Source organism: Talpa europaea (genome assembly GCF_964194135.1).
Source record: "Talpa europaea genome assembly, chromosome: 4".
Classification (NCBI taxonomy): domain Eukaryota; kingdom Metazoa; phylum Chordata; class Mammalia; order Eulipotyphla; family Talpidae; genus Talpa; species Talpa europaea.
In genome coordinates this window covers 45,883,339-45,895,976 of record NC_140070.1, presented here as the reverse complement: position 1 = coordinate 45,895,976, position 12,638 = coordinate 45,883,339, and the positions used below count along the sequence as shown (strand labels likewise).

The 12,638-nt window shown below is 47.0% G+C and overlaps 1 protein-coding gene across 1 annotated transcript in view; it reads left to right on the top strand.

Moving 5' to 3' along the window:
- The window catches only part of SLCO2A1 (solute carrier organic anion transporter family member 2A1), a gene marked incomplete at both ends in the record, with an annotated part of 79,408 nt that overhangs the window by 24,459 nt on the left and 42,311 nt on the right, over positions 1-12,638 (top strand). The window contains 2 exons of the mRNA XM_084231887.1: positions 10,729-10,866; positions 12,237-12,399. Coding sequence (XP_084088013.1) covers positions 10,729-10,866; positions 12,237-12,399 — 301 coding nt within the window. The remainder of the gene's footprint in view (positions 1-10,728; positions 10,867-12,236; positions 12,400-12,638) is intronic.

The following is a 12,638-nucleotide window of genomic DNA, read 5'->3' as shown; positions in this document are numbered from 1 at the left end:
GCACAAATGGATTCAAAGCAGTTTCCCTAAATGTGCTTTATTTGAACCCAACAAATTACTCTTGTACCAACTTTTAAAAATGACAAATGGCACTGTTTTCCATGAATGCAAGCCTTTCTATCTTAAAAAAAGAAAGGACAAGCCTCCTTAGTGGTGCAAGAGGTTAAGTCTCAGCACTGTGAAGCTATTGGCCCACTGCAGCATGAGCTCCATCCCAGGCCAGGGAGCTACCCCACGCACAGCAGACCTCTCCTGTCTTACTTGCTGCTCCCCTCCGCAGTGTATTTCAGTAGATCTGCCTGTTCTGTTCCCCACTCTGTCTCTGGTGAATCCTTTCACCCCCCGCTCCTACCACACACACACCTCTGGCCTACATCCCAGCTCTTGTATGCATAAATAAAAAAAAATCATAAAAAAAAGAAATGACACTGGGAACTTTTGAAGAAGAACTTAAATGCATATTTACATAAATGTCAAGGGTAACTCTGTTTCAAAGATTTTATATTTCTGGGAAACCTTGATCACCTTGCTTCTAGCTGATTTCCAAAATCTACCTACTCTTGTGTGGTCATGTTTTGTCCCCTTTCAAGATTTTTTTTCTTAAATTTATGATTTCCAAAGCACAGACAGGTTCTGTTCACCTCAGGCAGGCTCTCCTGTGCTCCTCCATTTCATCTTTCTCTGCAAATCCCACCAGCTCAGTCCAACCATCTGCCTTCTCCACCCTCAGGGCTAAGCTTCAGATTGGACACCAAGGGAAGGGTGGGGAGAGACCAAACAACCACAAATAAAGTGAGGGTTAGAGGGGTTTTGAGGTAGACTCCTTTCTGTGTGCCCCAGGTGCCATCACACAGGGATGCTATAATGGAAGCCCACGTTTCTTTCAGTTTCTTCTGATCTTTATACTTCCAAGGCTTCCCAGCACCCTTCTTCTGAAAGGCCTTGTCTAGCTCATAATAATAATACATACAAACATGAAATAACAATAAAAACTACAGAAAGAAGCAGATTGGGACTTCCAGTGTCCATTTAAATTTTATCTTACTTAGCGACTTTTAGGTAAGATTTTGTCCTTGCTGAGTGGATTAGACTAAAAAGTGGCTGAAAGGGCCTGGTCTAGTCCAGTTCTGTGGGGTCCTGGCCATGAGCGCCATCTTGGTCACTACACCCGGGCAGTGTGGAAGGTGGGAGGGAGGTCACTTTGGCAGCCTGCTTCACTGTGGCTGCCGCCGTTTCGTGTATCCCCGTGGCCTCTGGTGAGGCTCTGGTCCTCCCTGAAGTAGCTGTCAGAGATTGGCCTTTCTCAGTTATGTTAGGCAAACCCCGCCAGACAGTGCGGTCACTCTGTGGACCATAGAGGCTGGCCGGGGGCATTGGAGAGAAGAAGGGGGGAAATAATACTGCACAGTGAGACAGAGCCATCAAGTGCCCAGCTCAACTGGCCTCCCCTCCCAGGCAGACTCTTTTTTCCAACTTTTCAACCTGGCTGCCCTTTCTAAAGGAACAAGGAATCCGTGTTGGAAAACTATGGTTTTTTTTTGGCTTTAGATTGTTCTGATTTTTATACTCCCAAGGGTCCCCAGGCCTCTGTACTGTCAAAGGCCTTTTCTAGTTTATAGTAATATTAATAAAACTAAAGATACCTTTTATTATTGCTACTATGAATACCAGCAACTTTGACCCTTGACTGGCTATTTTGAATCTCTGAATTTTATCTTGTTCAGGCATTCTTCCTGGATAAGAACTTATTTGATTTCCTGAATCATTTCTTAAAAGAGACATTCCCTTTGGGGCACTGGCCATGGTTTGGATCCAAAGTCACACCCTGCAGAAGGCCCAGGAGGTGTAAGCAGGTCAACTGACTGAGAAGGCCTCATTCTAGGACACATCTGAGTCTCTGCTTTGCTTTCATCTTCTTCTTTTGACAGCACAGGGAAAAGGATCCCGTCCTCCCCACTTCCCTCCAATTCTGAGTCCTCTCAGGGGAGCCAATCCAGAAGAGACCTTCTTTCCCTTTAGAAGGCTGCATCTTTGGGGTCATTGGGAAACAGTCAGGAATCATCCTTTCTGAGTTGCCTTCTTTGTCCCCATTGCATTAGGGGCCACCTGAGCCCTGAGCTGCACCTCCCAGGCCTTACCCATTTGGTCACTGCCAACCAGGACTAAGAATTGGCTCTGAGGGCCTCCCTGTGAAGCTATCCGCAGCCAGTGCAGCACAAGTTCAATCGCCCAGCCAGCCAGGGAGCTACTCAAATAGTGCAGCAGACCTCTCCTGTCTCGCCTGCTGCTCCTCTCAGCAGTGTGTTTTGGTCAGTCTGCCTGTTCTGCTCCTCACTCTGTCTCTGGTGAATCCTCTCACACCCCCACCCCCCGCACCTCTGGCCTGTACCCCAGTTCTTGTATGCATAAAGAAATAAATCTTTTTTAAAAATAAAAAAAAAAATTGGCTCTGAGGTTAAAGACACTGAAAACTAGAAGTACAGTAGAGATGAGCAGACACCCATAGCCAGCACCACTCTCCAGCCACGTGCCTTCTTATGGAGACACACACCAACTACTTTGGAAATTTCTAGCCAAATAAAGAGGTATCAACATGCATGAGTATAGGGGAGGGGAGCTGGTTTGTGAAGAAGGGCTGAAAAAATGGGGGCAGAGTATTCATTTGTTTGCTCGATAGCATCAAGAAATGGATTGGGTTTATAATTCAAGATGGCAGACTGAGGTCGTTTATCGCCTTCATCTCCAACACCCTCATTATAATGAAAGTCATGAATAAAAACATGAGCAAAACCAACAAAAGAAAAAAGAAAGGGGGAGAAATTCTGTGTGAACAAAATATTTCAATAATGTCCATAATAATCATTTCATTTCAATGTGGTTGGAATGAAAAAGAAAGGAGTAAAGTAGGTTCTCAAGTGCCTATGTGGAGCCTACAGTCAGGGGAGCCCTTGGACTTGGCCGGCTGTGGAGAGGAACAGATTGAGGATCAGAAAATGAGAAGTGGAGCTGAATCCAAAGAGTTAATCCTGGGTAAGCGTTGACATGGGGAAGTACAGAGCGTCTCCGGGAACTGAGGGGCTATCAGCTAGTGCTGCTGTGTACACCCGAGAGGGGAGCCCCACTCCTTTGGCTCCCACTTTGTTTGCTACAGAGTGAAGTGATCCAATAATAGTACAAACAGTGACAGAACTGTTAAAGGTTGGGAGGAAGAGGGAGGGGGTGGGAGGTGTAAGAATATATGCTCCTGGCCTCCCTGGTGGCACAAGGGGTTAAGAGAAGCCTATGAAGCTGTCCGCAGCCTCTGTGGCATGAGTTCGATCCCCCAGCCAGCCAGGGAGCTACCCACATGGCACAGCAGACCTCTCTTGACTCTCCCACTGCTCCCCTCAGCAGTGTATTTCAGTAAATCAGCCTGTTCAGCATCCCACTTGGCTCTACTGAATACTCTCACCTCCCACCCCCGCACCTCTCTGTCCTGTACCCCAGTTCTTATATGCATAAATGAATAAATCTTTAAAAAAAAGAGTATATGCACTAATCTTCTTCTATAATGGCATACAATCAAATGTAATGAATCAAGAAATGACAGAACAAGCAGATGATTTTGAATATAATCAACAGAAAAAGTAAAAGCAGGGGTGGTTGTTCCTGAGTTGCGGTGCTGGTGGTGGACTTGAGATGGTGGACTTGGGGTGGGCTACAGTCAGGGATACTTGTATCACACTGATTCAGAATAAAGGGAAAAAATAAAAAAAAAATGAAAGAAATGTAAATAGATTTTATGATTACACAGGAGGGAATCCAGCTGACTGAACAGGAGCTTCTAGGTGAAAAGTGTTGCTCCAACCAGCTTGCGCTGTCAGTGGGGCTGTGCTGTTCTGGTGCTTCCCAAGAGGTATGTGAGCCTCAGACGCGTTCCTGCCTGTCTGGGGTGCAGTCAGATCCAGTCCAGAGAGAGGAGGAACAGAATGTACTCTGGGGCCAGATTCTGACTCCCAGAGATTAAAGGAGCTAAACAAGTGGCACCTCCTTGTCTCCCTCCCTCATTCAGAGAGCTGCAGAGTGGCCCTCGGCACAGACTCTCTGGGCGGGTAAGGATATGGCTTCATGCTGCTGTCCCTTTCCCTCCCTCCCTCCCACCTTCCCTTTCATTTTTCCCTCCCTCTCTTTGTCCCTGTCCCTCTGTCCCTAAGAATAGCTCCATTTAGGTTGTTGACAGCTGCCATTTTTTGATAGAAGCAGTTATTCCAAACTGGGTGTCGTAACCTGTGTCACAGCTACTCCAGTCCCATCTACTCCTGAATGCTTTTATTTCCTCTCTCGATTACTTCAATATGTTAAAATATCTCAGAGACATGACATCCTAATGGATGGACATTAGGCATCAGGTGACTTTTCTAGAGTTTTGCCTTCCCCAAGATGCATGCAGACAAAATCAGAGTTGGTTGATAGCAGAGTCAGAGGTTAAGCAGGTCCCAAGCCTATGAGATCACATTTCAGACCCGTTGCCAGTGTCCATATTACTATGGTTAGATGTCTTGGGTCATATTTAGTTTGGAAACAAGACTCACATACCTCTTGGGAAGCACCAGAATATTCCAATATTTAGTTTGGAAACGAGGTCATAAACAGGTATAGCAAAGGAAACCAACTCTACTGTTTTTGACCGTTTCTCATTCATCCTGAGTCATAGGACTTCCACGCTTGTGCTCAAGGCTTACCTTTTATGTCCATGTGACTCACACCCACTTGCCTAAAACCCCACTCTGTGCCCTCTTTTGGCATCTTAGCGTCTTCTCAGTCTTTCTCGACACTGTTGGTGAAAAGATTCCTCTTCATTAGAAGAAATATCTCATAATCACTCTAATTTCCCTGCTTCCTTCCTCTTTGAACTTCCCCTTCGTGTTTGTTAGGATTGGAGAAAGAATGGGCTGTAACCATGGCTTTGCATTTTGAAGTCTTAGAGCTTCCTACCCACCCCACCCCGCAAGATTGCTCCCCTTGCATTATGTTTCTCCTCAAGTTTCTCTACCAGATGTGCCCAAGGATGAATAATGTTGACAGATACTCATCATGTAAACCTAGGTGTTTCCATTAGCACCCGGGAACTTAGATATTTACGTGGATTTGACTCTTGAATGGTGGGCCCCTTGAATAAAATTATTCCTATTACATTGCCAATGCTCATTTTACATATATATTATATTATATATTATATTTTTATATATGTTTTTTAAATAATTCATGGAATTCCCTTCAAAGTATCAGAGTATTGTTTCGAATGCCTTTATGGTTGTAAATCTTTTAAATTATTTTTTTTAAACCAACTTCATTGAGATATAGTTTACATATAGTAAAGTACACAGTTTTCAAGTGTTTTATATGTTTTGATAAAGTTATTTAACTGTGTGAATACAGCCACAATCAAAATATAAAATACTGGGCCTCCCCGGTGGCGCAGCGGTTGAGCGCTGGGTTGCGAAGCTGCCCGAAGCCTCCTCGGTGCCAGTTCGATCCCCGGCTGCTCCCCGGCCACCAGAGGAGGGTCCCACATGGTGCGCAGACCTCTCCTGCTGCCCTCTGCTCCCCGCTCTGGCTCTGGTGAATTCTCTCACCCTCCCGCGCTTCTGACTGTACCCAGTGCTTGTATAAATAAATAAATCTTTAAAAAATATATATATAAAATACTTCCATCACCTGAGAAGGTCCCCTTGTACATACATGTAAATCTTTAACATTTTAATTTAGGTTTAGAGATATCCAGAAATGACTTCGATTTGCACCAAATTAAGTAAGTGTGGCAGCTGACAAATGCTGTTGTGTAAATTGTGTGGCCTGTACACTGAAGGTAATGTTGAAGGGGGAATTCATAAATGATTGTGGACAGATCATTAAAAAAACTCTGCCACCTCCTGGATGGCTGCTCTGATGGGTGCGTATTCTGGAGAAGGGCTCACCACTTTGAGTAGTTTAAAGACACCTTCATTCACATAACAATGACTAAGCCCCAATTATGACCAGGCATTTATCCAAGTACTTGGGATATAGTGTCCTAAAAAATATTCATGATTTTTTTCCTCTATGAAGTCTACATTCTGGCAGGTAGAGCTGTCAATACTTGAGAAATCAAATGCATTATGCAATTTTAGGGAGCAATACATGCAATGAAAAGGGAAAAATAGTAGAATAAGGAAATAGCAAATGATGGTGTGCTAACTTAAAGATAATACAGTCCATGTGATTTTTCCTTTTCCTTTGTGAAGAAATCACATGACTCAGATTCTGCCATAAGCTGCCTCCTGAGAGACAGACTCTTTCTCTAAAGTATATTTTGCAGGATGCTACTATCTGCTGTATTTTTTTTTTAAAAAGTATATGTGTGTGTTGGGGAGAGGAGGGTAGTTCCATGGTTAAAGAAGTATGGAGAGAGTTGGAATAAACGAAGTGAAAAGGCCTTTACCGAAGGTTTTCTCTAATTATTTACCATGCTAATATGAATTGTAAATACTCATGAAGGGGCATTCTAGCATGCAAAGTTTTCTAATTTTTTTCTCCAGGGAATCCTTTCAACCTGGAACATCTGGAGCAAGTGGTGCTCTGTGTAACATTCTGTAGGAAATTCGTTCTGGAGTTCTCATGCCATAAGAGCACTAACAGCAACACAAAGGTTAAGCTACTTGGAAGACATTAAGGGACTGGAGGGCGCCTCTAATTCTTATCCCTCCTGTATGTGATGCCTCACTGTGACCTAGGCAGGACACACAAAACACATTCTCTCACTAAGCTGCACAGCAGCTCTGTGAACAGGTATTAACCTCCTCCCGTTATCAGTGGAGAGACCACTGCTAAGAGAGGTCATATGTAGTCACACCATTTTTAACAGAGCCTGGCTTGTTTGACTCCAAAACCCAAATCATCACAGTGCACACACTTTATCATCTACCAGATGGCGGAGGGTGGACTGCCACCCAGCCAGAGAAGGGGTCCCTTCTCCCACCGACCCATCTGCATGTCTTCTGAAACCCAGGCTCCTCCTCTACAGATGGATTTCTGTTTCTTCTGTATTGTCTGCATTGTTTCTTGCTCCATCCAGGGGTCATGGTCCCACGGTCCTTCCACATAACCTCAGTAGGTGGGGCCAGACTGCTGTCACCCCAAGTGACCCTGGCCAGAGAGTGCTACTGAAACTCTCCATCTACTTCTTTTTCTTTTCCTGGTATTATTTTCCCACCCTTCCTTCCCCTGCAGCCACATATCTGAATTTTCACTGCCTGCTACATCCCCTGGAACCTGGGGTCCAAATACATGCCAATACTTCTGCCAGGGCACCCAGACCTGCCAGGGCCGCAGGGGTGGTGAGGTTGGTTCTGTGAGAGATGTGGAATGGTGCCAGCTCACCCTAGGTGGAGTCCTCTACCAACATCTAGTCTGAGAAAGTGGGAGATTTGTGTTTCTACGGGAAAAAGCGAATACGTATCTTTCAGGAAAAGATCTGACACAAATTTTCTCTCCCACTGTCCTCACCTTCCTCTCGTGAGACTGCCATGGAATTTGGTAGAAATTAGTCAGTCCTGTTAATTCACTACTACCTTGGAAGGGGGAGACAGTTTCTTCCTGAGCTTTATGCCCAGAAACTTGGGTGTTCTGAAACTGCTCACTGCCCTCGCTCATATACACTTCTCCTCCTGGGCCACCAATTTCCATGCCAGACCTTGCCCCCTCCTGACACTTAAGCTGGACACACTGCCCCTTTAATTCCAGTGCCATCGGTGACATCCCTGTCAACTTGTTACAGGGCAGGGAGAGGGGCACCCTAGGACCCCAAACCTGCCTGCTCTAAATATGTTCTGCCATCTACCGCATCAAGACAAAACATCCTCTAGTGCTACTTATGACCTTCAATGGAAAGGGACTTTAATGCAATTAGTGTGCAATACAGAAAAGGGAAAGAATAAAGTTTCCAAATCAAGCATCAAAAGTAATCCATCCCCTCGTGGATAAATGCCCATCCAAAGAGCGTTGGCCCAAAGCAAGGCCCGAAACCCTGCCACAAGTCTATAGGACCTTCTGGTGGGGACCCATAGGAAAGGGGCAGAAGGGGCCAGACAAGTCTGGAAGGAAAAAAGCAAAAGCAAAATCAAATCAAAGCTGCCACCCTTAACCTCCCCACGGGTCTCTCACCCACATCTGTTTCAGCCAGTCCAGGGCCAAAAAGCAAGTGCAGCTTCTTCACATGTCTCTCTGCCCCTTGTGCCTCTTCCTGGTCTCCTGGCTCCGCATCCTTCTTCCTTCCTTCTCCAGTCTCTCCAGCCTCTTCTCTTCCCTGCTCAGCTCCACCCTCCCTTGGATGGGGCAGGGAACCTGGAACCTCCCCCTTTACTGGGGCCCATCCTGTTATAAACGCACCCTGAACAAGTGCCTGAACAAGTGCCAGGTGCCCCTGAATAAGTGCCTCCCTACACCCCCACTGCCTCCCTCCGGTCAGGCCCTCACCGTATCACCTAGATTGCTCTGACAGCCCTCACTCATGTCCTGATGCTGTCCTTGATGCCAGCCATGTGCCAACACACTGTGCAGAAATCAGCCACAGGGTGGCTGGGATTTTAAAAACAGCCTTGAACTGGCCACATAACTGAGTCCCATGCTGGACAAGGGGGGCCTCTGAAGGGCAAGGAAGAGATATGCAGACAAAGAAAGAGAAGATGACTCTGCAGATTGTGAGCAAAGACACAGACACTGGTGTGTGCTATGGGAGCTAGAGTAGTATGACCTTGAACTCTTGAAGGACAAAGTGTGTGGCAGCAGGTCTTGCAATTATCTAATGATGCATGATAAAGCAATGCAAAGCTTAATGCTTAAACAGTGACATTTAGTCTGCTCAGGAATCTGCCATCTGTCCAAAGCTTGGTGGAAAGAGCTCATTTCTGTTCCACTTGGCATTGAAGGCTATGGATAGAATCTTCTAAAGGCTTATTCAGTAACGTGTCTGCCAGCTGATGCTGACTCTAGGCTGAAACCTAATCTGGTTTCAATGAAACACCAGGGTGTGACCACCCTGTTAGGAAGACTGGGCTTCCTTACAACATGGAGTCTGAGTTTTGAGGGTCCCAAGAGAGTCAGCAGATTCTCTATTGGCTTTGAGGACTTAGCCTCAGCGTTCACAGGGCATCACTTCTGCTTCATTTTCTTCATTAGAGGAAAGTAGCTAATATTGGCTCCTATCGAAGGGGAGGGAACAAAGACCTCATCTTTTGAGCTCACCTTTGAAGGAGTGTCATTGTCCACTCCGGGCATCTCAAGCGCGGACACCTAAGCCAAGAATCTACAAATGGAAGGCACTCAGGGTCCTCCTCTTCTGCCTTCAGCTTTCACATTTGTAAAAGAGAGTGGGACTAGATCATTTTCAAAATGACATTGAGAATTCCATCAGGTAAAAAGCTGTATAGTAGAGAATAGAAACTAGACTTTTGGTGGGGATCATAATGTAGCATATACCAATGTCAAATTTTAATGTTGCATACTTAAAACCTATATGTTATAAACCAGTTCAGTACAAGTGTAAATTTAGAAGAAAAAGAGCTTCAATATGTGAAATGAAGCAGAGTAGAACCTTGCTAGGAAATCAGGGATGGATTAGTGCCTTAGCCTAATCAGCTCCAATCCCACCATCTGGAGTGGGACCCCTGTGGAGGAGGCAGGCTCAGCTTTACAAGGAAATGGAAATGGAAGTGGAGTCCCACCTGCTCTCCTGAGATGCTAGCCTTTCAGTTAAGGAAGAAGCTTTGGCAGGGTCCTTCCCTGGAGGAAAAGTGCAATCTCCAGAAGGGTGATGTGTGTAGATGTGTGTGTGTGTGTTTGTGTTGGGGTGGAGAGTGGGGGGGTCAATGTCAGGTAAGTGGTGAAAGGGGCTTAGGAATATGGCACTCCTGGCTCTGAGTCTGTTTACCCAGGTGAGAACCCAAGAGGTCCCAGAGCTCAGCTTGGAGCTGACTGCTCATGTCTCGAACTCCTATCTGTCCCCATCAACTTCAGAACTCACATTTACTCACTTACATCCAGGGCAAGGCATTCAGGGCAGGGTAGGACCTAGAGATAAATGATATAGGCCCTATCATCCCTCCAGGGGAGGCACAAGCACAACCATAGTTAGTGCTAATAGGGGTAATTACAGGCTTGAGGACGACCATTCATACCAAATGCTTTGGGGACCGCATGGGGATCCCCTCTTTGGGATATTTGGAGTGGTTTTATAGGTTGCATATTGATGGGGAAGAGAGGTTGGAGGACAGGCCAAGAGAGTGGGGCAGTGTGACCCAGAGCCTCCCCTGGGAGTTATTTGAACTGGCAGGAGAGGTGTTGTCAGTCCTCACAGGACACAGGAGAGACAGAGCCATACCCTGGGGGTCTCTGCTGTGCTGTCAGAACAATGCAAAGGGCTGAGTGACCTGGGTGCCTGGTGATAAGTCAGATCATTCCCTTGAGGGTATTGCTCCAACCCTGTGGTTTTAGTCACCATTTACGGTGGGTCACGGTGATAAGAATGGCAGGAATGGTGGGGATGGCTACCACAGACTGCGTGAGTCTATGGGATGAAAAGTGGTTAGAGCTATGATGACATTTCACCCCCAGGTCTCACCTTTGAAGTGAGCATTCCCAAGTAACAGGTGAGGAAACAGGCCTCAGGGACCCCAGAATGGAAGGCTTCACAGGCCCATGGTCTCTCCCCAGGTGTTCGTGCTCTGCCATGGGATCCTGCAGCTCTGCCAGCTGCTGTACAGTGCCTACTTCAAGAGCAGCCTCACCACCATTGAGAAGCGTTTTGGCCTCTCCAGTTCTTCCTCGGGTCTCATTTCCAGTTTGAATGAGGTAAGCAGGAGCTTCTGGTCCATGGAGACCTCACTGTGCTCCACCCTGACCTCTGGATCTGGGGAAGGCTCAGAGGAGCAGAGGACGGGGAGTTGGGATGTACGTGTGGCCAATGGAGACAGCTAAGTCCAACAGTAGGCGGGCATGGCAGGAACACTACATTTCCTGAGGCCTTCCCTGCAGATGAGGACAGTGCAGCTCGGCAGGTGCTATGGCTTGCTCCAGGTGTGCAGGTTGTCTACCTCTAATTGAGTTCTGTGATGAACCATGACTTTATGTGGCCTCTACCTGTCCCCAGTCCAGGAATGCAGGTGGGGGAGCAAGCACCATGTCTTCCGCTGCCCCCGCTCCCCACCTCAGACCCTTGTCCACAAGCCCTGTGGCCCATCTGAGTCTTCACTGCCGGCCTGGTGGCACTCAGACCCTTCCCCCTCGAACTCCTATCCTGCATGCATTGCTTCACTTCTTTCTCTGTGTGAGTCTGTGTGTTTAATGTCTCTCTGTGTGTATGTTTGTGTATGTCTGATTGTGATCTGTGTCTTGAGTTTCCTGGTGATCCCTGGTGACTGGGGTCACCTCTCCATATAGCTCATCCTCTCTTCCAGAACAGTGAACCAGCTCTTTGCATACAGCTTGCACCCTTCTAAACGTTGGCCGGTGACTTTGATAACCCTGTGATGCAGGTGGTCCTCGCTCACAAAGGGTAAAAGGAAAACAATCTCTGAAGGGACTTATGGGTAATTTAGTCCTGATCCCTCCTTTGATAGAAGTGGAAGCAGACCCAGGGAGGGCCAAGGGCAGGTTATTAGAAGAGCTGTTGGGAGCAAAACTTTCCCGCCAAGAGGCAATAAATCTCTTTGGATGAAGCGTTTTACAGTTAGGCAATTCCAGACAATTCCAAATCCAACCACCTCCCAACCTCAAGGACCTGTGCAAGCGACTTAACATTCAGAGCCCCAGTCTTGTCTTCTGTGCAAGGAGCTGTAGCATGATGCCATGAGATAGTGCATGCTGCAAAGTGCTTATTCTGACAACTGAGTCAGAGTCCTGATGGAGTTTAGTTAGGGAACAAGGTGCTGCTTCTAGAGACCAACCAGGAGCAGAGACTTCCTTGGATTTTGCTCTAGAAGGTTTGGTCCTAAGGTGCCTGAAATTGGGGCTCTGAGCTTTTCATGTTCTCTAGATACTTCCCTTTTTCTGAAACTTCCCACCAAGAGCCTCTCTGGGTAAGGCTGACACTGTGGCTCTGCCAGGGCTCCAATTGACATGGGGCAGCCTCCAGCCACTCTGGACAAGGTACCATCAGATCTCCTCTGTGGGTGGGAAGGATGGAGTCTCGGTCTCACTCAACCCCTCTGCTCTCTGCACAGATCAGTAATGCCATCCTCATCATCTTCGTCAGCTACTTTGGCAGCCGGGTGCACCGCCCTAGGCTGATTGGCATTGGAGGTCTCCTCCTGGCTTTGGGTGCCTTTGTCCTCACCCTCCCACACTTTCTCTCGGAGCCTTACCAGTATACCCTGGCCAGCGTGGGTAAGTTGCTTCCAGCCCCTGCTCCAAGGGGACAAGGAGAGGGTGGGCATCCCACAAAATTTTAGCAGATGCTCCTGGGGCAGTGGATACCACTCTGGGCCGTGTGCGCCTCTCCCACAAAAAAGTTTCCTTGGCTTCTATTGTTTTGTTTCTCCCCAGAGCACACTTGAAAGTCAGAACGTGCAGAATGATGTCAAGCCATGGAGCCGTATGCCAGCTCTGGCTTGCAGAGGAAGGGG